The sequence below is a fragment of the Mobula hypostoma genome, chromosome 8, assembly GCF_963921235.1.
Source record: "Mobula hypostoma chromosome 8, sMobHyp1.1, whole genome shotgun sequence".
NCBI classification, from domain to species: domain Eukaryota; kingdom Metazoa; phylum Chordata; class Chondrichthyes; order Myliobatiformes; family Myliobatidae; genus Mobula; species Mobula hypostoma.
The window spans coordinates 109521632-109543395 of NC_086104.1; the positions used below are offsets into that span (position 1 = coordinate 109521632).

A 21764-nucleotide genomic window follows, 5' to 3' on the forward strand; every position below is an offset into this window, starting at 1 on the left:
GTTAAAAATGTGTACATCTTGTATGCTTTTCACTTGTTCATTTGATATTTATCTAATCATTTTAGCATTATGAAAACAAAATAAAACTCTGCCATGGATGGTCCCAAGCCCGGCTGCGAAACAAGGAGGGTTGGGCATGGGGCCAGCAACTCCATCCCATTTAAAAACCCAGAGCTACAGGAAAGCCAACAGGAGCTCCAAAGACCTCATCCCTGGGAGAGGAATGACCTTCAAAGATGGTTACACCTGGGGACAGCTTGAAAGTCTGGCCCAGGAGAGAGGGCACTGGTGTGCTGCTGTTGGTGCCCTATGCCCCACTAGGGTGATGGGCTTAAGTAAATAAGTAAGAAAACAAAATAAATTTTACAATATAATCTTTAAATACAGCTTCCATGTTTTGTTTGTTTTATAATTTTGTGTTTAGCATTAATCTTTAACAAGGACATTGTTGCCCTTCTTGAATTAAAGATCCATAACCTTTTATATACTTCTGCAGAGTTTAATCATTTGAATATCAAAAAAAGGTGAGTGATTTCAGAATTTTAAAAAGATTGCACCATTGCTGCACCAGATGAATTGAAAAGTCAAGGGGTCGGGACTGGAGCGAGAGTCAGGCTGGTTCTGCTCTGCGACTGTTACTTAGCTCTCTGTGGCACTGAGGCCAAGGCCGTGTCCTGTGTACTGCTCTGGTCACTCCAGGCTTCGTGTCTGTAAGCTTCCCGACGATCTGTCCTGCTGTGTGATGAACTGAGGCTAAGGGTGTGGGCCTGCCCAGGCTGCCCTGGGCTTCGTGTCTATGGACTCACTTTCCTTCTAAGTGTTGATTGGTTGCTTTTATTTTTTGCACGATTTGTGTTTTTTCCCCTCTCTGCACATTAGGTGTTGGTCTTTTTTTTTAATTGGGTTCTTTCAGGTTTCTTGTTTAGTGGCAGCCTGTAAGCAGATGAATCTCAAGGCTGTATAATTTAAACAGATTTTAATAATAACGCACTTTTTGATTTGGCAGAGCTGTGAAATGCATATTATGTGACCCATAAGCAACTATGAGATTCAAACAACATAACTTCTTTGGCCAATTTTTCACTGAATATTTTCTTTTCAAATTAAACCTGTAGTCCGCCCAAGATAGAAACTGTCCACATAGGTTATTGTTAAGGAGAGGACTAAATGGCCTGAGTCCGTACGACAAATTCAGTGTAGTTTTCCTTTGGCATATCTGCCATATGGTTTCCAGAACCTAGTGGGCCCGTTGGTGGTGAAGGTTCTTAACTAAGCACTAGAAACATCCAATGTTATTAACTTAAACCACCCCTCCCCATCCCATTTGTGAACAATAAAACTTAATTCTGGAAAATAAAGTTTCTTATCACAATAGAGAACAAAAACATGTTGGTGACATTTCAATAATTGTTCATTTTAAAGGCCAAAAAGAATCCTATTGCATTATATAGTACATTTAGAAACACTGTCAATGTAAGTGCTTTTGGAGCTCTTACCTTTGTGTAATCACCTGCAAGGAAACCCTGTTCTAACCCGCTATACATTGTCATGACAATAAGCAGAATCTGCCGTTTATCCTTTAGATGTGTAAATGTAGCCATCAAATGAGTACACACATCTATCTTCTGCTTTTTGAACTCATCCACATCTTGCTTATCGAGCTGATCCAAAAAAATAGCAACAAAGATCACTCCACTTAAACCGACACCTACCAGAAGGACAAGACAACACAAAGCAGCATTAGAAAAAGCTGGAGAAGGGGAAAGAAATGTAGGGGCATATCTTTGCATGTTTTATAAATTTAACTTGAGTTTTGTTTGAAGACCTCTGTCCTGTAGATTGTTCAGAGGGACACGTATGGAGTCCAACTTAGTGAGAGGCACTTTCTGGCCGGCCAGAAATTTACAGATATTTCAGTGCAAGGGTATTCCTTGTTTGCCACATTCTCTGATCCAGAGATACTAACTGAAACTTGATCAGAATCAGGTTTAATATCACTATGAAATTTGTTGTCTTTGTGCGACAGTACAGTGCAATACATAACTATAGAGTAAAAGACCTCTGAATTACAGTCTCAGATGTTGTTCCTGGAATTTGTTGGAGCCACTCTCCCAGTTCAGGTGCTCCTATCACCACCAGGATTACTCTGGTTTTAACCTTCCACATCATTTCTATCTGCTCTTTCAACCCCTGATAGTTCTCCAGCTTCTTGTATTCACCCAGTCCATTATGGTTGAAGGCTTTCCCACCACAGAGCACATCTACGCAGTGCTGAAAGCAGCATCCATCATCAGAGACCCCCAGCATCGAGGCCATGCTCTCTTCACACTGCTACCATAAGGAAGAAGGTACAAGAGCCTCAGGACTCACACCATCAGGTTCAGGAACAGTTATTACCCCTTAGCACCACACACAAAATGCTAGAGGAACTCAGCAAGCCTGGCAGCATCTATGGAAAAGAATAAACAGTCGACATTTTGGGCCGAGACCCTCCTCCAGGACCAAAAAATGGTTAGCTTTGATCAGAGCTCATGACATTGCAGGTAATATCTTGCCATAGACTAAGGATCAGTTAACAGAAAGAAGACAGCAAAAATAAAAATCACTTTTGAAGTGATGGTATGTAATAATGGAATGCTTCAGCTGCTTATAGTTTCAACCATCATTTCATCAGGTTGTAACGTACGCTTGCCTTTAAAATTTTACATTTCATCAGCTTGAAATTGTCCTTCCTTAAATCTAATGTAAGAAAACCAAGTCAACATGATCTTAGGAAAGGAAGAGTTTCTTCAAGAAGAGAAAGGAAACTTGATAGCGGGAAACCTATAGATGCACTGTGTTTAGATTTCCAAAAGGTATTCAGTAAGACATGACATAAAAAGCTGGTAAACAGTTTAAGAGCACATGATATTGGTGCAAGTCTGTTAATGTAGTTTGAAGATTAGTTATTACAGAGAAGTTCAGGTGTTAGAATAGGTCTTTTTCAGGATGGGAGCCTTTTTTTCCATACAGTATGAAATGAGACAATAAGAGATGAGGGTAGAATGAGGCCATTTGGCCCATTAAGCCTGCTCCACTATTTGATCATGGCTGATTTATTATCCCTCTCAATCCTATTCTCTTGTCTCTCCCCATAACCTTTGATACCCTTACCAGCCTCTGCTTTACCCACTGCCTCCACAGCCATATATAGCAATGAATTTCACAGATTCACCATCTTATGGCTGAAGAAATACCCTCTCATCTCAGTTCTAAAGGGACTTCCTTCTATTCTGAGTCTGTGCCCTCTGGTCTGAGACTCCCCCACTATTGGAAATATCCTCTCGCTGTCTACTCTGTCTGGGCCTTTCAATATACAATAGGTTTCGATGAGGTTCCCCCACTGTGATGAATGGATCTATTTTTATAGAGTAATCACTCTTCTTAGCACTACTTATGGACTGGTAACTTACTGACGCACATTGATCTATTCTCCCACTCTACACATCCCTTCTCTCACACACGCCCCCCATATCCTCCGTGCGCGCACACACACCCCCATACTGTCCGCGCGCACACGCCCCCATACCCTCTCTGTACAGCCTCAGCACTACGTCCTTGCTTTTATGTTCTTGTCCTCTTGAAATGAATGCCTCCCTTATCACCGACTCACATTTGCCTTCCTTAAGTTAAGGAAGTTAAGAAAGGAGGGGATCACGTTCCTAGATGTTGAAAAGTAAATAATAAGGAAACAAAAGAGATATTATGTGAAATAAGGCTCGGAGGAATTAGCAGGGTTGCGGAAGGGTAACATTTTAGCTTGGGCAGAGAAAAAATTACTGTATTTCCAAATGAATGTTTTTTTAAGATTGGCATACTGTTACTACTAGGATCAGCCCTGGATACTCAGCTATTTATAATTTACATGAATTATTTTGCATTAAAATGATCGTGTATGCCTGTTTGATGATCCAAAGGTGGGTGGAAAAGTGAGCTGTGCAGAAGGTGGAGATGTTTACAAAGGGATGTAGACAGCTTAGGTATGTAGCTATATGTTCTAGTTGTGCGTTGTAAGTCTTAGCACATGGTGGGAGAAACTAACGTTTTCACAACTTACTGATGCTCTATACTAATGGTAAAGATCTGGGATTAAAATATAAACAAGAACAAATACCTCCTGAGAAAACAAACCATACAGAAACAGACTTTTTCTTCTTGGATGTAAGTTTTACGTACCAGTATAAACTCCTGAGAGGAGGTAAATTGTGGATGCTGGATAGCTTGTTTGTGTTACATTTGTATTGAACATTGAATCATATGCTGGGCAATTAGCAGCTCCACAATATGATAAGTGCTCTTCAGTGATGTTAGCTGTAGGCCAAAGAACATGATTTGTCAGATGAGAAAAACACATGTTCAGATTTTTCTGTAACATTCTTTTGCTACCAAATCTTTACGTCATATTATACTGAGAGAGATTGAGGAACTTTGAATATGATTAATTATCATAATCACTATATTCTTGTTGCATAATTTAAGCTTGCAATCCAGATTTAGTCAGAGAACTTAAATTAATAAAGCAATGCAATTTTTTGCTGTATTTATTTAGAGGTTACTTTGTTTTATTGAATGGATAGTATAACAGCTGTATTATGCCTCTGCTATAGTTCAATGACAGTACACTAAAAATTGATTAGGAATTTAAAATTTAGTTAGTAATTTTGGCAAAAATTGTAGTCAAGAGTTAATTAATATATGTCATCATAATAATAAGCCGAGAAATGGAGTTGTTCCCAAAAAGTGGAATTAATGTCCGCGGTTTGTAACAAAATGTAAAATATGTAGTCTGTGGGGCCTACATTGTTCATTGGGTAAGTGCCTGTTTGTCTGTGTCTCTCACATGAAGATAGTCAATACTTCCTATGAAGGAGACATGCTGTGAAGATGAAAGTAACTGCTAGCCCTGTTGCCTTCCATGTTTTCCTACTGAAAAGCAAAAAAAATCAAGGCTGGAGAATCTGGAAATCTGAAATTGTAGAAAATGGGGTAAATACCCAACAAATCAGGCAGCAATTACTTCCTTTTGAAACTAAAGTCCAGGCAGAGGACAAGCTATTGAAAATTCCTAATCCCTTCAGAGTTTGGAGAAGAAAAACCTTCCTGGTGACACCTTTCAAAGGGACATAAACAATTTAGGTAAGTAAATATAGGTGCGTGTTCTAGTCTTGTGTTTTGAGTCTCAGCATATAGTACAGGAAACTGAAGTTGTTTTCACATCACAACTTACAGATGGTCTACTAATATTAAAGATCTGGGACTAGAATACAAACAACAAATACCTGTGGGGGAAAAATAAACCATGCAGTAGCAGAATTTGTGCAGTTGGACATACTGTCATTAAGTTTTACACAACAGTATAAACTCCCAAGAGGAGGTAAATTGTTGATGCTGGATACTTCATTTGCGTAACATTTCCATTGAGTGGGAGATTTACAGTAGTATGCGAAGAGCATAGCTCCCATGAACCACTCTCCTCAGTGGCTGCCTCCTTACGCCTGTAATCACATAGCTTACAACACTCCTTTTTAGCTCTATCTCACTGCACCTACTCTTCCTGCTGTCTCTACATTCCCCCACACCTTGCACACAATATTTGCAGTACTGAACCATTCTCAAACTAACGCACCGGCTCTCTCTAATATTTTGACCTTGCTTTGCAGGGGAGTCAGAATCAGGTTTACCATCATTGATGTATGTCATGAAATTTGTTGTTCTGCGGTAACAAGACAGTGCAATATTGTAACTAAGTTAAAATAAAAAATACATAAAAAAATAAGTATAGCAAAAAGAGCAAAATAGTAAGGTAGTGTTCATGGGTTCGGAACTTTTCAGGAATCTGATGGTGGAGGGGAAGAAGCTGTTCCTAGAATGTGGAGTGTGTGCCTTCAGGCTCCTGTACCTTCTCCTATTACCTTCAGTAATGAGAAGTAGGCATGTCCTGGGTGGTGGGGGTGCTTAATGATGGATACCACCTTTCTGAGGCACCACCTTCTGAAGATATCCTCGATTGTGTGTGAGCTAATGCCCATGATGGAGTTTGCAATCCTCTGCTCTGCAGTTTTGTCTGCTCCTGTGCATGGCCCTTCATACCAGATGGTGGTGTAACAAGTTAGAATTCTCCCCACAGTACACCTGTAGAAATTTGCTAGAGTCTTTGGTGACATACCAAATCCCCTCAGACTTCCTCAACAATTGCAAACAATATGGACCAGCAAGCTATAAAGCCCGAGGAACTGATCTGCATGTGAAGGCAAAATCATAGGGTGGGAATGAGCCTCTGCCGTGGTGACAGCTAATGCTGGAGTAGATACTGCATATAATTCCTCAAACAGTGCTCCAATTTATCCTCCCCTCCTGCTTTTCATCCCACAGACTGAATGACAATCTGCAACTGCTTTCACAAACTACTCGGGTTCCTCTGTTCTCTGTTCTCTACAAAAACTAATCCTTGCATTTTGATTGCTGAAAAGCTCCAAAGCCTTACACTGGCACCAGAAAAGTAGCTCTTCAAAGGATGCCATCTTGAACACAGTCGTGGCAAACACTACGTCAGAAACTGGCTCACATTATCCAATAAAGTACAAGTTAGAAACAGAAAGAGGGGGGCTTTAGAAGATGAAATAGGTGCCAAATTATCAGTACCCATGATCATGTGGTAGACTAGTTATACGGTATTCAGTGCTCAATAGACAATTCTTACAGAGTTTAATCAGGAAATGTGAGCAACGCAATGGCACATTGTCAGCTTCATGAACACGGTTATGGGTTTTAACATGAGGTAACGTCTGTTGACAACACTGCCAGTTTCCATGGAAGCATCAACTAGTGCCATTTTGACTTGGTATTTCTGGTGCCGACAGGACTCCTATCTATTGAATTGTAAAAGTACTCCTGAGGAGTGACACTGGAATCTGCACTTCTCTCTCAGGAAGACAGCATGTTTGTTTTTCTATCATCCATTCCTCCATTGGAGGCTAGTCCTTACTTAAGATGCATAGTATTTTCCCCTCAGCCATGGAGAGTACATGCATATGGGTTTTCCTGATCTACTAGCTTGCTGCTTCATTTAGTTTGCAACTTTCTCCTGCCGATATGTAGTCTACAGCACAGAACTCAAGATCCTATTGTTGTTCCTTATCGCGTCTTGCGGTGGGTGCATTGGGTGACATTTTTGCCATTTCCTTGGCATTTGTCTATTTTCTATGAGGCCAAGTTGCTAGCTCGACACTCACGGATGGAAAGTGTGCAAGGGGCCGGCCAGATTCAAACCATTCGACCATTTGCTTTGAAGTCCGGTGCTGGTGCCACTACACCACAAGCCAACTATAGTTGCCTCCAACTACTGTCCAAATAGTCCGCAATGGAAACCTCTGGCCTTACAATGTCCAACTGAGTGACTGGGGATTATCCCTCAAAAAGAATTTGGAGAAGTAATCATCCCAGGAGGCAGGCACCAATGGGATCATGTGAGAGCATTCTGTGACTAACGTTTGTTAGCCTTTTTTTCCCACATACAGATTTAATTGTGGACATTTACGGGGAAATGGAGAGGAAGCAGAAGCAGGGATCAGTAGCTGGGAATTCAACCCTTCCCAATTAATACGGTTACCTCATTTGCATATTTCTTTCCTGCTCTGTGTCTATCCAGATTGAGAAGCTGACTGGCAGCAAGCTACTGGGTAGAAAGGTCACCATAACGTAACTGCTGCTGCAGTAGAAAAAGGAAAGGGAGTTTAATGACTGTGGGGGAGTGAGAATGAAGTTACCAAGCAGGGAGATCACGGAGTAGCAGGAGAGAGATTAGGTCATAAGGAGTGAGACTTGCCTTCCCCCACCCCCTTCCAAACCAAACTCCACATCACCGCAATACAAAAGACAATTTAGGATTTGGTATTAATGTTTATGCTCATTTTCTGCTGAAGCCAAGGCCTAGTTGGCTGAATCATAAAAATAGAATAGAAAGAGCCAAGGTGATAAGAATTTTATGAATATTAATTTACACTTAGAACTCTTGACAGCCATAGGCAACTGGAGAGCAATGTTTCATCCTCCTAACATAAAAGGTCATTGATCTGAAGCATTAACTTCGTCTCTCCCTTTGTGACTGCTGCCTGACCTGCTGAGCATCTCCAGTATTTTCCACTTTTACTTCCAGTTTATTTTCATCATTCCATAATTTCCTTGTTGAAAAAGGTTTTGGCACTTAGGAAGGATCGAATTGTGTATTAACCCTAGGTTTATATGACGAGAACAGTGGGGGGGGGGAGCAATTTGTAGATTATGCCACTTAGGGAAAGTGTTAGCAATCCCTCAGAATTGATTTTTCTCTAATGTGCCCCCATCTCTGCAAGATGTAAACAATTAAATCCATCCTGGAACATAGCTCTCTGTTCACTAATATTTTGAATAAACATCAGTCTGACAGATCAATTAAATGATTTAATAAAGGATAAAGGTTTGAACTACAGTTAATATTAATTATGTAGCCTTTAAAATTTTTTCTCTTTGATCATTTAAGGCATTAACATTTTTTTCATCAGTAATGACCATGCAGCAAAGATTACGGTACTTCCAAAGAAGTATGTATTACTACCTTCAGTGGAAGTATATTGGAATATTAATGAAGACATTAGATTCCCCCAAACAGCAGATGATTGAAATATAAGGAAGAAAATTCCAAAGTAGTGATTTACTACATTTTCTGCAAGTTTATTGAACTTCTCTGCATAGCGGTTCCCACAAATGGTCAGGTAGGCACATTTAGCAGACCACAGTGGAGCTCCTCCCAGTCCAAGGATTACTGCAGTGGGAATAAGTGTGTACCTGTGGAAAACAATAATCTGATTATAATTGTTCATAATCCACACTTAAAATTTCCCAATTTATTTCACTTCTCAATTCTATTTGGATTTACAGGAAAACAGAGTCTGATTTGAAGTAATAGATTCCATTACAGACACCAGAGGTAACATATTTGTTACTTTATAGACATTGATTACTTTACATTACCTGTTTCATTGTGAGACCATGAGTGCTGATACCGGATGTATATCCAGTAATTTAGCCTTTCGTGTTCAATTTCAGGCCTACAATGGAATACACACCCCTAATGTAATGAACTAATACAACACAAATTTTCAGGTAAAACAGAAAAGGGGAAATGTGAGTAAACAATAAAACTACATTACTGCAAGCAACCTCCTTAATTATTTAAATTACTTTCTAAAACTATTATTGTTCTACACTTTAAAAAAATGTATTAGCATGGGCTCAGTCTTTCAATCCTCCTTCAAAGAGATTGGAAAGGCCAGGTCTGTTTCCCCTGGACAACGGAGACAGACAGAAGACGTGATAGAGGTATATATAATTCTGAAAGGCATAGATAGGGGAGATAACCAAACCTGACTTCCCATGGTAGGGATGTCTGAAATTAAAAAGCATAGGTTTAAGGTGAGCGGAATAAGGTTTGAAAGGGATCTGAGCAAGTCATGGAGGCAGGAATAATATTTAAGAGGTATCTGTACAGGTACGTGAATATGCAAGGCTTAGAAGAATGTGAAATTAATGCAGGTAACTGAAGTTAATATAGATCAGGGGTTCCCAGCCTTTTTTTATGCCATGGACAAATACCATTAAGTAAGTCTGTGGATCTGTGGATCCCAGGTTGGGAACTCCTGGTAGGGATAAACATGATAGTTGGCTTTGAAGTGACGGGCCAAAAGGGCCTATTCTATGCTGTACAAATCTTTAATTAATTTAATTACTTTCTATAACCACTAAGTTCAGATTACTACCATAGCAGTGCTTTCCCAAATAACTCCTTCCACCTGGGCATGCCAACATCTTCTTAAGAGGACTGAAAATTTGCACTCTTTAAGAAGGGATGGAGGTAGAAGAAAGTTGGTCTGACGTCAGTGGTTGGGAAGATGTTGCAGTCCATTATTAAGGATGAGGTTTCAGGGTACGAGGAGGTACATGAAAAAAATAGGCTGAATTCAACATGATTTCCTTGAGGGGAAATCTTGCCTGAAATTTCTGTTGGAATTCTTTGAGGAAATAACAGGTAGGATAGACAAAGGAGTTTTCAGAAGACCACTGACAAGGTGGATGCTTAGCAAGATAAGAGTCCGTGGTTTACAGAAAAGATACTAGCATGGATATAAGGTTGGCTGACTGGCAGGAGGCAAAGAGTGAGAATGAAGGGGGCCTATTCTGGTTCACTGCTGGTGTCTAGTAGTCAGTTTGGATAATGGAATTGTTGGCTTTGTGACCAAGTTTGCAGACAATACAAAGATAGTTGGAGGGCCAGGTAGTGTTGAGGAAGCAAGGAGTCTGCAGAAGGATATGGACAGATTGGGAGAATGGACAAAGAAGTAGCAAATGAAATATAATGTCGGGAAGTGTATGATCATGCACTTTGATAGGAGGAATAAAGGTGTAGACTACTTTTTAAACAGGGGGAAAAATTCAAAGATTTGAGATATGAAGGAATTTGGAGTTCTCATGCAGAATTCCCTAAAGACTAACTTGCAGATTGAGCTGATGGTAAGGAAGGCAAATGCAATGTTAGCATTCATTTTGAGAAGACTAGAATATAAAAGCAAGAACGTGATGCTGAGTCTTTATAAGGCATGGAAATGCATAGGAAATTTAGCAATATTACAGTGCAATAATGTCATTCAAACCACAAATAAAAGTTAAAATTTTATATTACCAGCTTGGATGAAAATTGCCAATTGAAAATGTAACGTAGCAGCACATGGACATAACTATGGTCCACTTACAGCCAAAATATTTTATCATTATAGGTGGAAGAAACATTGAAGAGGTGATAAGAGCTGCGTAGATGACACTTAATGAGGCCAGGCCAAGGCCTTCATCACTATTCAGACTGCTCTGTAAAACAGAAATAAAGTAAGGAGGGAAATAAGTTAAATCCATAATTGATACTTTACATAATACAAATTAAGTACATTTCAATTAAAGAAATGAGTAACATAGAGTCATAGAGCTCTACAACACAGAAACAGGCCTTTTGTCCTTCTAATTTGCACTGAACTTTTATTATGCCTTGTCCCATTGCTCTCCATACACCTCCCAACTATGTACTCACACAAACTTCTCTTAAATACTGCAATCAGACCTGCATTCACCACTTCCATTGGCAGCTCGTTCCACACTAATGCCATCCTCAAGTGAAGAAGCTCCCCCTCAGATTCCTCTTAAATATTTCACCTTTCACCCTTAACCCATAAATTCTAGTTCCAGTCTCAGCCTACCTCAGTGGACAAAGCCTGCTTGCATGTACTTTATCTATGTCTCTCATACTTTTGTATACCTCTATCAAATTTCCCCTCATGTAACATCCTAATTCCTGTCCACAGAACTCGGATTTATGAAGGCCAATATGCTGAAAGCTGTCTTTACCTGTGATGCCACTTTCAAGGAATTGTGGATCTGTATTCCCAGATCCCTTTGTTCTACCACACTCATCAGTGCCCTACTGTTCACTGTGTATGTTGTATTTTGGTTTGTCCTCCCAAGGCGAATGCCTCATACTCGTCTGCATTAATTCCATCAGCCATTTTCCAGCACATTTTTCCAGCTGGTCTAGGTCCTGCTGCAAGCTTTAATCACTATGACCCAAACTTGCTGATCCAATTTTCCACATTATCATCCAGATAGTTGTAGTAGATGACAAACAACAATGGATCCAGCATCGATCCCTGCAGCAAACCACCGGTCACAGGCCTCCCATCAGAGAGGTAGCAATCTACTGCTATTCTCTGGCTTCCACCACTAAGCCAATGTTGAATTCATTTTACTGCCTCATCCTGAATGCCAAGCAACTGAACCTTTCTGACCAACTTCCCATGCCGAACCTCATCAAAGACAATGTCCACCACCTTTCCTTCATCAACTTTTCTGGTAACCTCCTCAAAAAATCTGTAGGATTTGTTAGACACAACTTCCTACAAACAAAGCCATGTTGACCATCCCTATTCAGGTCCTATCTATCCAAATACCTGTATATCTGTTCCCTTAGAATACCTCTCAATAATTTACCCACTACTGATGTCAGGCTCACCAGTCTATAATTGCCCAGCTTATTCTTAGACTTTCATGAACAATAGAACAACATTATCCATCTGTAGTCCTCTGTCACCTCACCTGTGGCTTCAAAGATTTTAAACACCTCTGACATGGTCCCTGCAGTTTCTGCACTAACCTCCCACAAGGTCCAAGGACACACTTTGTCAGGCCCTGGGGAATTATCCATCTTAATTTTTTCATGATAGCAAGCTGAAGGCCACAATCGAGATCCAGTTCCGCACCGAAGTCCCTCGATCAAATTGCGCAAACAGTAAAGCACATTCGTTGCTGAGGACATTAAACATAAAACCCGCAGCCGAAGTTGAGTCCACATCCACAAGCCGCCGAGGCAGCTGAACAGGGGAACCAAGACTCATGCAGATTCCACCAGCAGCAGCAAGAGGGAGAGGTAGTACCTAACGTCCTGAACTTACTGTGCGGGACCTCGTCACCCTTCCTGTCTCGGTCATTAGTACCGAGTGGACCACACCTCTGGCTCCTCCACCCTCCCCCTTTACAACCATTGACTTGATCTGAGATGTGCCTGATCCTTGCACCCAGGAGGCAACATACATCTCGGAATCTTGTTCTCGCCACAGGATCTCCTGTCTGTTCCCCTAACCAATGAATTCCCTGTCACAACTGGTCACGTCTTCTCCTCTCCCCCCGCCCCCACACCTCCCTTCTGAACCACAGAGCCAGACTCGGGTAGCAGAGACCTGTCACTGCACTTTTCCCCTGGTAGGTTCCCCCCACCTCCCCAACTGTATCCAATAGAATCAATATTTTTAAATTATTTTATAATAATGAAAATACAGTTCTAGGAAAAATTCATACACATATCATGGCTGATCTCATCCACACTGCATGTGTCAGATCTGCCAAATCTGTGTTCAGTAACTGAACAGTTAAGTTCTGTTTACAGGCTGCTCTGAATTAATACACAACATTCTACTAGTTGGGGGTGCACATTCACAGAAAACTAGCAGGACATAACAAGCACTGGCAAACCAAATCATTTTTAATTCTTCCTTCTCAAAAGATCACAGCATGTTCAGAAAATTCTTTTGCGTCTTATGGATAGGTTCTATAGCGTTTTATATTGAAAAATAACTAATGCCTTTAGTCACAATTTTTTTCAGATTATACCAGCCATGTGGAAAAATATAGAGGCCATGTTGTCCTTTAAGTAAAGAAAGTGGGTTTTGGGTATCCTGACAAATATTTTTCAAGGATCAAGTTTTGGGTGCAGACAGAGCTAAGAGTTAAGTTGTACCACACAGAGGCAAAATTCATAAGGGATAGATGGTGGTGTGGCTCTGTTGGTAAGAGATGGAATTACATCTTTAGAAAGAGGTGACATAGGATTAGAGAATGTCAAAACTTGTGGGTGGAGTTCAGAAACTACAAGGATAATTAAAAACATTATGGGAATCACATATAGGCCTCCAAATAGTAGCCATGATGTGGGATAGAAATTGCAAAGCGAGCTGGAATTATTATTATTTAACTATTTATGGTTCTATTGCTACTTATTATTTATGGTGCAACTGTAACGAAAACCAATTTCCCCCGGGATCAATAAAGTATGACTATGACTATGACTATGGAAAGGGCATGTTTTAAGGGTAATGTCACAATTGTGATATGGGTCTTCAATATGCAAGGGGATTGGGAAAATCAGCTTAGTATCAGATCACAAGAGGTAATTTGTTGAATGCCTATGAGATGGCTTTTTAGAGCAGCTTGGGCTCAAGCTTATTTGGGGAAAGGCTATCTTAGGTTGGGTGTTGTGTAACAACCCAGATTTTATTAGTCAGCTTAACGTAAAGGAACCTTTAGGAGGCAGTGATTATAATATGATTGAATTTATACTGTAAATTAAGAGGAAGAGACATAAGTCACATGTATCAATATCACAATGGAATAAAGAGAATTACAGAGGCATGAGAGAGGAGCTTGCCCAGGTGGATTGGAGAGGGATACTGTTGAAGATAATGGCGGAGCAGAGAGGGATGAAGTTTCTGGGAATAGTTCACAAGGTACAGGATAGGTATCTCCTACAGAAGAAGTTGTTCTCAAATGGCAAGGATAGGCAACTGTGGCTGACAAGGGAAGTTAAGGACTGCATAAAAGCCAAGGAAAGGGCATATAAGTGAGTAGGACATAGGATGATTGGGAAGCTTTTAAAATCCAACAAAAGGCAACTAAAAAAGGCTATAAGAAGGGAAAAGATGAAAGATGAGGGTAAACTAGTCAAAAATATAAAGCAGGATATTAAAAGTTTTTTTTTCAATTATACAAAGAATAAAAGGAAGGTGAGAGTTGATGTTGGACTACTAAAAAATGATGCTGGTGACATAGTAATGGGGGAGGGGGAAGAAATGGTAGATGAACTTAGTAAGTACTTTGCTTCAGTCTCTACTGTGGTAGACACCAGTTGTATCCCAGATTCTATGTGTGTCAGGGAGCAGGAGTGAGTGCCATTGCTATTACAAAGGGAAAAAGTGTTTGCCAAGCTGAAAGGTCTTAAGGTGGATAAGTCACCTGGACCAGATGGACTACATCTCAGAGTCCTGAAAGAGGTTGTTGAAGAGATAATGGATGCATCGGTCACAATCTTTCAAGAATCACTGGATTCTGGCATGGTCCCGAAGGACTGGAAAATTGCAAATGTCACACCACTCTTTAAGAAGGAAGGAAGACAAAAGAGAGGATATTATAGGCCAGTTAGCCTAACTTCAATGGTTGGGAAAGTATTGGAGTCTATTATTAAGGATGAGATTTTGGGGTACTTAATGATAAAACAAGTCAAAGTCAGCATGGTTTCTGTAGAGGGAAATCTTGCCTTACAAATCTGTTGGAATTCTTCGACGAAGGAACAAGCAGGATGGACAAAGAAGAGACAGTGGATGACCTTTACTTAAATTTTCTGAAGGCATTTGATAAGGTGCCACACATGAGGCTGTTTAACAAGATAAAATCCTATGGTGTTACAAGAAATATACTGGCATGGATAGAGGAATGGTGAGAGGGCAGGTGTATGGGGTTGAATAGGATCCAGGATCAGCCATGATGAAATGGTAGAGTTTGATGGGCTGAATGGCCTAATTCTGCTCCTTTGTCTTATGGTTTTATCAAGATGGATATTTAATTGTTGAACTTTTCATTAAGAATCCATCCAGGAGGAGGATGTGTTTGCTATCCTGAGGCAAATCAGGGTGGAGAAATCCCCAGGTTCTGACAAGGTGTTCCCTTGGACCCCGAGGGAGGCAAGTGCAGAAATTGCCAGGGCCCTAACAGAGATAGATAAATCATTCTTAGCAACAGGAGAGGTACCAGAAGATTAGAGGATAGCCAATCTTGTTCCACTGTTTTAAAAGAAGCTCTAAACGTAAACCAGGAAATTATAGATTGGTGAGTCCGACATCAATTGTGGGAAAGTTATTGGAAGGTGTCCTAAGGGACCATATATATAAGTATTTGGATAGATGTGGGCTGATTAAGGATAATCAGCATGGTTTTGTGTGTGTTAGATCATGACTAACCAATTTTATAGAGTTTTTTAAGGAAGTTAACAGGACAGTTGAAGAAGATAAGGCAGTGGATGGGATCTGCATCAGATAGGAAAATGGGCTGAAAATGGCAGATGGAATTTAATGCAGACAAGTGGGAGAACCAACCAGAGTAGGTCTTATACAGTGAATGGCAGGGCACTAAGGAGTGTGGTAGAAAAAAGGAATCTGGGAAGAGAGGTCCACAATTCGTTGAAAGTGGCGTCACAGGTAGATAAGGTTGTTAAGAAATCTTTTGGCACATTGGCCTTCATAAATCAATGTATTGAGTACAGGAGGTGAGATGTTCTGTTGAAGTTGTATAAGATGTTGATGAGGCCTAATTTAGAGTATTCTGTGCAGTTTTGGTCACTATCTATAGGAAAGATGTAAATAAGGTTGAAAGAGTTCAGAGAAAACTTAGAAGGATGTTGTTGGGTCTGGAGGACCTGCGTTATAAGGAAAGATTGAATAGGTTAGGACTGTATTCCTTAGAACGTAAAAGACTGAGAGGATATTTGATAGTGGTATACGAAATTATGAGGTTATAGATAGGGTTAATGCAAGCAGATTTTTTTCCACTGAGGTCATGAGTTAAAGGTGAAAGGTTAAAGGTTCAGCGGGTGATGAGAGTGTGGAATGAGCTGCCAGCACAGGTGGTGCATGGGAGTTCAATTTCAAGGTTTAAGACAGGTTTGGATGGATACATGATGGTAGGGGTATGGAGGACTACGGTCCCGATGCAAGTTAATGGGAGTAAGCAATCTAAGTGGTTTTGGCATGGATTAGATGGTCTGGAGTGCCTTTTTCTGTACTGTACTTCTCTATGACTAGCTGACTGACTTCAGTCTGTTGAGTGAGTGACGTTTGTTAGAATTGTTAGAACTGATGAACTTCAATTGGGTTATCCATTAGCAGTATCTGTTGGGGGAGATAAGAATTGATATTTTCGGTTGATGAGCTTTCATCAGAATCAATGAAAGAGGTAAGAGGAGGGGGAGAAATTACTGGAAGTTAGAGAAAAAAATCATAACGCTGATAGGTTGGAGGCTACCCAGATGGAACATGAGATGTTGCTCCTCCAACCTGAGTTTGGCCTCGTCATGGCAGTAGAGGAGGCCATGAGCCAACATGCTAACTGCTAACTTAATCTTCCTAATAACTTGCAGGAACAATGACGTTGTCCCTCAAGGTTTTAGGTTAAAAGCCCCAACCATGCTCATTCGAGAGGGTACATAAGGAGGTGTCTCTAGGGGACCTGTCATTTGACTAACCAGTGCCTGAGGAAGACAGTTGGGTTTACCAATTGAAAGATCAAAGGATAGTATCGATAGGTTTGAAAACCAGTTACAAAGCTTCTGTAGTCAGTTATGAACCAATATGTCGGGATGGAAATGGGAAGTAGAATTAAAATAGTTGTCACCAGAAAATCATGCCTGTTGTACTGGATGAAGTGAAGGTGCTTGACGAAGTGATCCCCCAATCTATGTTGGGTCTCACCAATGTAGAAGAGGTGAAACCTGCAGCATCAGATACAAAAGATGACTCTGACAGACTCGCAGGTGAAGTGTCATCTCACCTGAAAGGACTGCAGTCCTGAATGTAGGTGAGAGAAGAAGCGAATTAGTAGGTTTAACACTTGTCCCACTTGCAGGAATAAGTGCCAGGAAGAAGATCAGTGGGGAGAAATGAGAGGACAGGGGAATCAAGTAGAGAGCAATCTCTGTAGAAAGCAGAGTTGTACGGAGGGGAAGATATGCTTAGTGCTAGGATCCAGTTGAAGTTGGCAGACATTACGGAGAATGATATGCTGAAAATGGAGGGCTTGTGTAGTGGTAGGTAAGGACAAGGGTAAAGTATTACCAATTACCATGCTTAATATGGCAGCATGGTTTGAAGAAACAGGTAGTTCCATAATGAACCTCTTTTATAAAAAAAAAGGCTCAAGTACTTAATGGAGATGAAAGAAGCAACCTTGGTTCTGTCCACTGCAAATTCTTCCCCAAAAGCCTTTAGAAATGTTGTGCTGAGGTTGTCACTGGAATGAACCTTTAAAATGCTAATAAACCTAAAATTCTATCATCAAATTTGCTTTGTATAATAATAGTCAAAGATCACAGAATCTATGAATTGGTGGACTCGTGGAATTACAACAGAATAAAAGATAGGCAAATTGCATGATTGGTTATATAGAAAAAATCACCCAATGTATTTTATAATACGAGGTGTAATTCTGGGAGTGTGATCTATTGAATTGTGTAAAGGTAAGTGTGAGGCAGTTACAAACAAGATGACAGGTATTCTTGATGCCTAGGATTCCCCTCCTGTGGGTCACATGGTGCAGTATGCACAATGGCTGCAAATTCATGAAAAGTTCAATTTCAAAGAAAGTTTATCATCAAATTACATCTGTATCACTATATACAACCCTGAGATTCATTTTCTTGTGGGCATACCCAGTAATTCCAAGAAACATAATAGAATCAATGAAATATCACACCCAGCAGGATGGACAAATGACCAATATGCAAAAGACAACAAACTGTGCAAATAGAGAATAAAAGTAATAATAATAATAATAATAATAATAAATAAATAAGCAATAAATTTTGAAAACATGAGATGAACGGCCCTTGAAAGTGCATCCATAGGTTGTGGGAACATTTCAACGAAGGAGCACATGAAGTTGAGTTAAATTATCCCTTTTGGCTCAAGATTGAGGGGTAATATTGGCGGGAGGAGAGAGAGCAGCGCGCTGCGCGTGCGCAGCCCTCCAGTGAAAAATGTTATTGTATCCGTTAAATAGGGGCCATGGACAATTCTGATTTGATGGAGACAGCCATGAAAGCAGAGAGAACATCTGGAGAAATTTCTGAAATGCCAGTTCGCTGCTGTCATTACTGCGCGGTCGGGAATCTTCCGGAGGGAAGGCCTCAAATCCCCGGCTTTGCCTGCTGTTTGCGACCGAGATTGAGGTCGAATCGTTCGGACAGAGATGGCGCTCAGTACTCGGTGTCGGAGAGCTGATTGGAGGCTCGAAGTTTTCGGATGACTCAGAGTCGGACTGTGGTTGGGCATGGCAGGGAGAGTTTTTCTTCCTTCTCCTGTCTGCATGAGATGTGGGACATTTGAGAGACTTTGAACTTTTTACTGTGCTCATGGACTTCTTCATCAAGTTATGGTATTGTTGCACTGTTGTAACTATATGTTATAATTATGTGGTTTTGTTAGTTGTTTTAGTCTTGGTCTGTCCTGTGTTTTGTGATATCACACCGGAGGAAATATTGTATCATTTCTTAATGCATGCATTATTAAATGACAATAAAAGAGGAATGCGTGTCTTCATAATCTAAAAAAATCTAAAGTCCAACCTCAGTCAGAACTGTAAAGAAGATGTTTGCGTATTTGGAGCACAGGAGAGAACTGGCCTCACATTAAAAGTCCACAAAACAAAGGTCCTCTCTCAACTTACAGATATCAGTTAATAATAACAATAAAGGCCGAACATCAGATCCCCGAAAACATTGAGAATTTCCGTATTTCAGAAGCTATCTCACAGCCAAAGCAGAGAGCAGTGAAATTCACTTCATTATATAACCTCTAAAGCCTATGCAAATCCTTCGAACATCTGATGAAAAGCGTGTTTGAAGAGCAAACCTCAAACCGGGCACCAAGCTTATGGTCTACTAACAGGGAGTGATCCCTACATCCCTCTATGCTTCTGAGACAAGAACTACCTACAGCAGACAGCTCAAGGAACTGGAGAAGTACCATTGAATGCATACTAACTGCTGGAGGAATGCAGCAGGCTAGGCAGCATCTATGGAGAGGAGCAACCAATTGATGTTTCAAGCGGAGACCCATCATCAGGACTGGAAAGGAAAGGGGAAGAAGCCAGAATAAGAAGGTGGGGAGGAGAGGAGGGAGCACAATCTAGAAGGTGATATGCGAAGGCTGGTGGGTGTGATAGTTGGAAAAGGTAAAGGACTGAAGAAGAAGGGCTCTGTTAGGATTCTATCTTCAACTAGCTTTGCCAATCACCTTCTAGCTTGTACTGTTTCCTGGTCTGAAATGTTGACTGTTTATTCCTCTCCATAGATGCTGCCTGACCTGAGTTCCTCCAGCATTTTGTATGTGTTACTCTGGACTTCCGTTATCTGCAGAATCTCCTGTGTTTGCCATTAAAATGCTACTCCTGCAGAATCCCCCAAATTCACTGCCAGGATCTGGAGGATTTGGATGGCACAGCAAACGGGTATTCCAGAGACCTTGAATGACATCCTGAGATTTGAGTTCAAACCCTTCCAAGGCATTTCTGGAACTTAACTTCAGTACATAATCTGAAATTTAAAGCAAATATGAACTTTAGTGGTGATAAAGACAGAACTGGATAGCCATTAAAAACCCAGCAGCTCTAACCAGATCAGGTTTGGGGTGGAGGCATGAGAGTGTAGCAGTTAGCATAACATTATTACAATGTCAGTGACCTGGGTTCAAAGTAAATTTTATTATCAAAGTACATATATGTCACGATGTACAAACCTGAGATTCATTTTCTTGTGGGTACACTCAGCAAATTGATAGAATAATAACTATAACAGGATCAATGAAAGTTCCCACAAATCTCCCTCCTGGCACTTATCCTTGCAAGCGGAACAAGTGCTACACCTCCTCCCTCACTACCATTCAGGGCCCCAAACAATTCTTCCAGGTGAGGCGACACTTCACCTGTGAGTCTGTTAGGGTCATCTACTGTATCCAGTGCTCCCCGTCCGGTCTCCTACATATCAATGAGACCCAATGCAGAGTGGGAGACTGCTTCACCAAGCATTTATGCTCTGTCTGCCAGAAAAATCAGGATCTCCCGGTGGCCACTCATCTTAATACCGCTTCCCAATCTCATCCTCCACTGTCACGATAAGGCCACACTCAGATTGAAGGAGCAACACCTCATATTCCGTCTGGGTAGCTTCCAACCTGATGGCATGAACATCGACTTCTCAAACTTCTGATAATATCCATGTACGTTTCCTATGTACGTTTTCAATCTTATTGATGTCGTTCCCAAAGGTAGGTGACCATAAATGCACTCAATGCTCCAAATTTGGTCTCACCAACATCTTATACAACTTCAACATAACATCCCAGCTCCTGCACTCAATATTCTGACTGACGAGGACCAGTATAATGAAAGCTCTCATTATGACTCTATCCACCCATGATGACACTTTCAAGGAATTAAGGATCAGTATTCCCAGATATCCCTGCTCTACCGCACTCCACGGTGGCCTACCATTCACTGTCTTGCCCTCCCCAAGTACACTTGTCTGCATTAAATTCCATCTGCCATTTTTCGGGTCATTTTTTCAGCAGTTCCAGCTCCCACTGCAAGCTTTGATAGCCTTTCTCATTGTTCACAATGCTCCCAATCTTGGTGTCAACCACAGATTGCTGATGCAGTTAACTTACAATATCATTCAAATCTTTAATGTTGATGACAAACAACAACAAACCGGGCACTGATCCCTGTGGCACACCACTAGTCACAGGTCTCTAGTCAGAAACCAACCCTCTATTACCACTCTGTGGCTTCTCCTGCTAAGCCAATTTTGAGACCAATTTACTACCTCACCCTGAATGCCAAGTGACAGAATTTTCTGGACTAGGACATGGTCAAAAGCCTTGCTAAAGACCACATCCACTGCCTTTCCTTCATCAACTTTCTCAGTAAACTCCTTGGAAAAGCTTTATAAGAATGGTTAGAAATCACCTACCATGCACAAAGCCAAGTCAACTAACCCTAATCAGGCCCTGTCTATCCAAATATTTATATATCCTGCCACTTAGAATACTTTTGAATAATCTACCCACTACTGACATCAACCTCACCGGCCTATAATTTTACAGCTTATTCTTGGAGCCTTTCTTAAACAATGGGACAACATTAGCTATCCTTTGATCATCTGGCACCTCACCTGTGGCTAAGGACATTTTAAATATCTGTCAGAGCCCCTGAAATTTCTTACTAATCTCCCATAAGGTTCAAGGGGTCACCTTGTCAGGACATGGGGTCTTATC

At 40.8% G+C, this 21764-nt stretch overlaps 1 protein-coding gene across 2 annotated transcripts in view; it reads right to left on the bottom strand.

Annotated features, from left to right (window-relative positions):
- unc93a (unc-93 homolog A) overlaps nucleotides 1–21764 on the bottom strand; it is a 61685-nt gene that overhangs the window by 24390 nt on the left and 15531 nt on the right. For both annotated transcript variants that reach the window (XM_063056595.1, XM_063056596.1), the window contains 4 exons: nucleotides 10754–10935; nucleotides 8633–8862; nucleotides 4216–4350; nucleotides 1497–1708 (listed from right to left, as the gene is read on the bottom strand). In XM_063056595.1, coding sequence (XP_062912665.1) covers nucleotides 1497–1708; nucleotides 4216–4350; nucleotides 8633–8862; nucleotides 10754–10935 — 759 coding nt within the window. The remainder of the gene's footprint in view (nucleotides 1–1496; nucleotides 1709–4215; nucleotides 4351–8632; nucleotides 8863–10753; nucleotides 10936–21764) is intronic.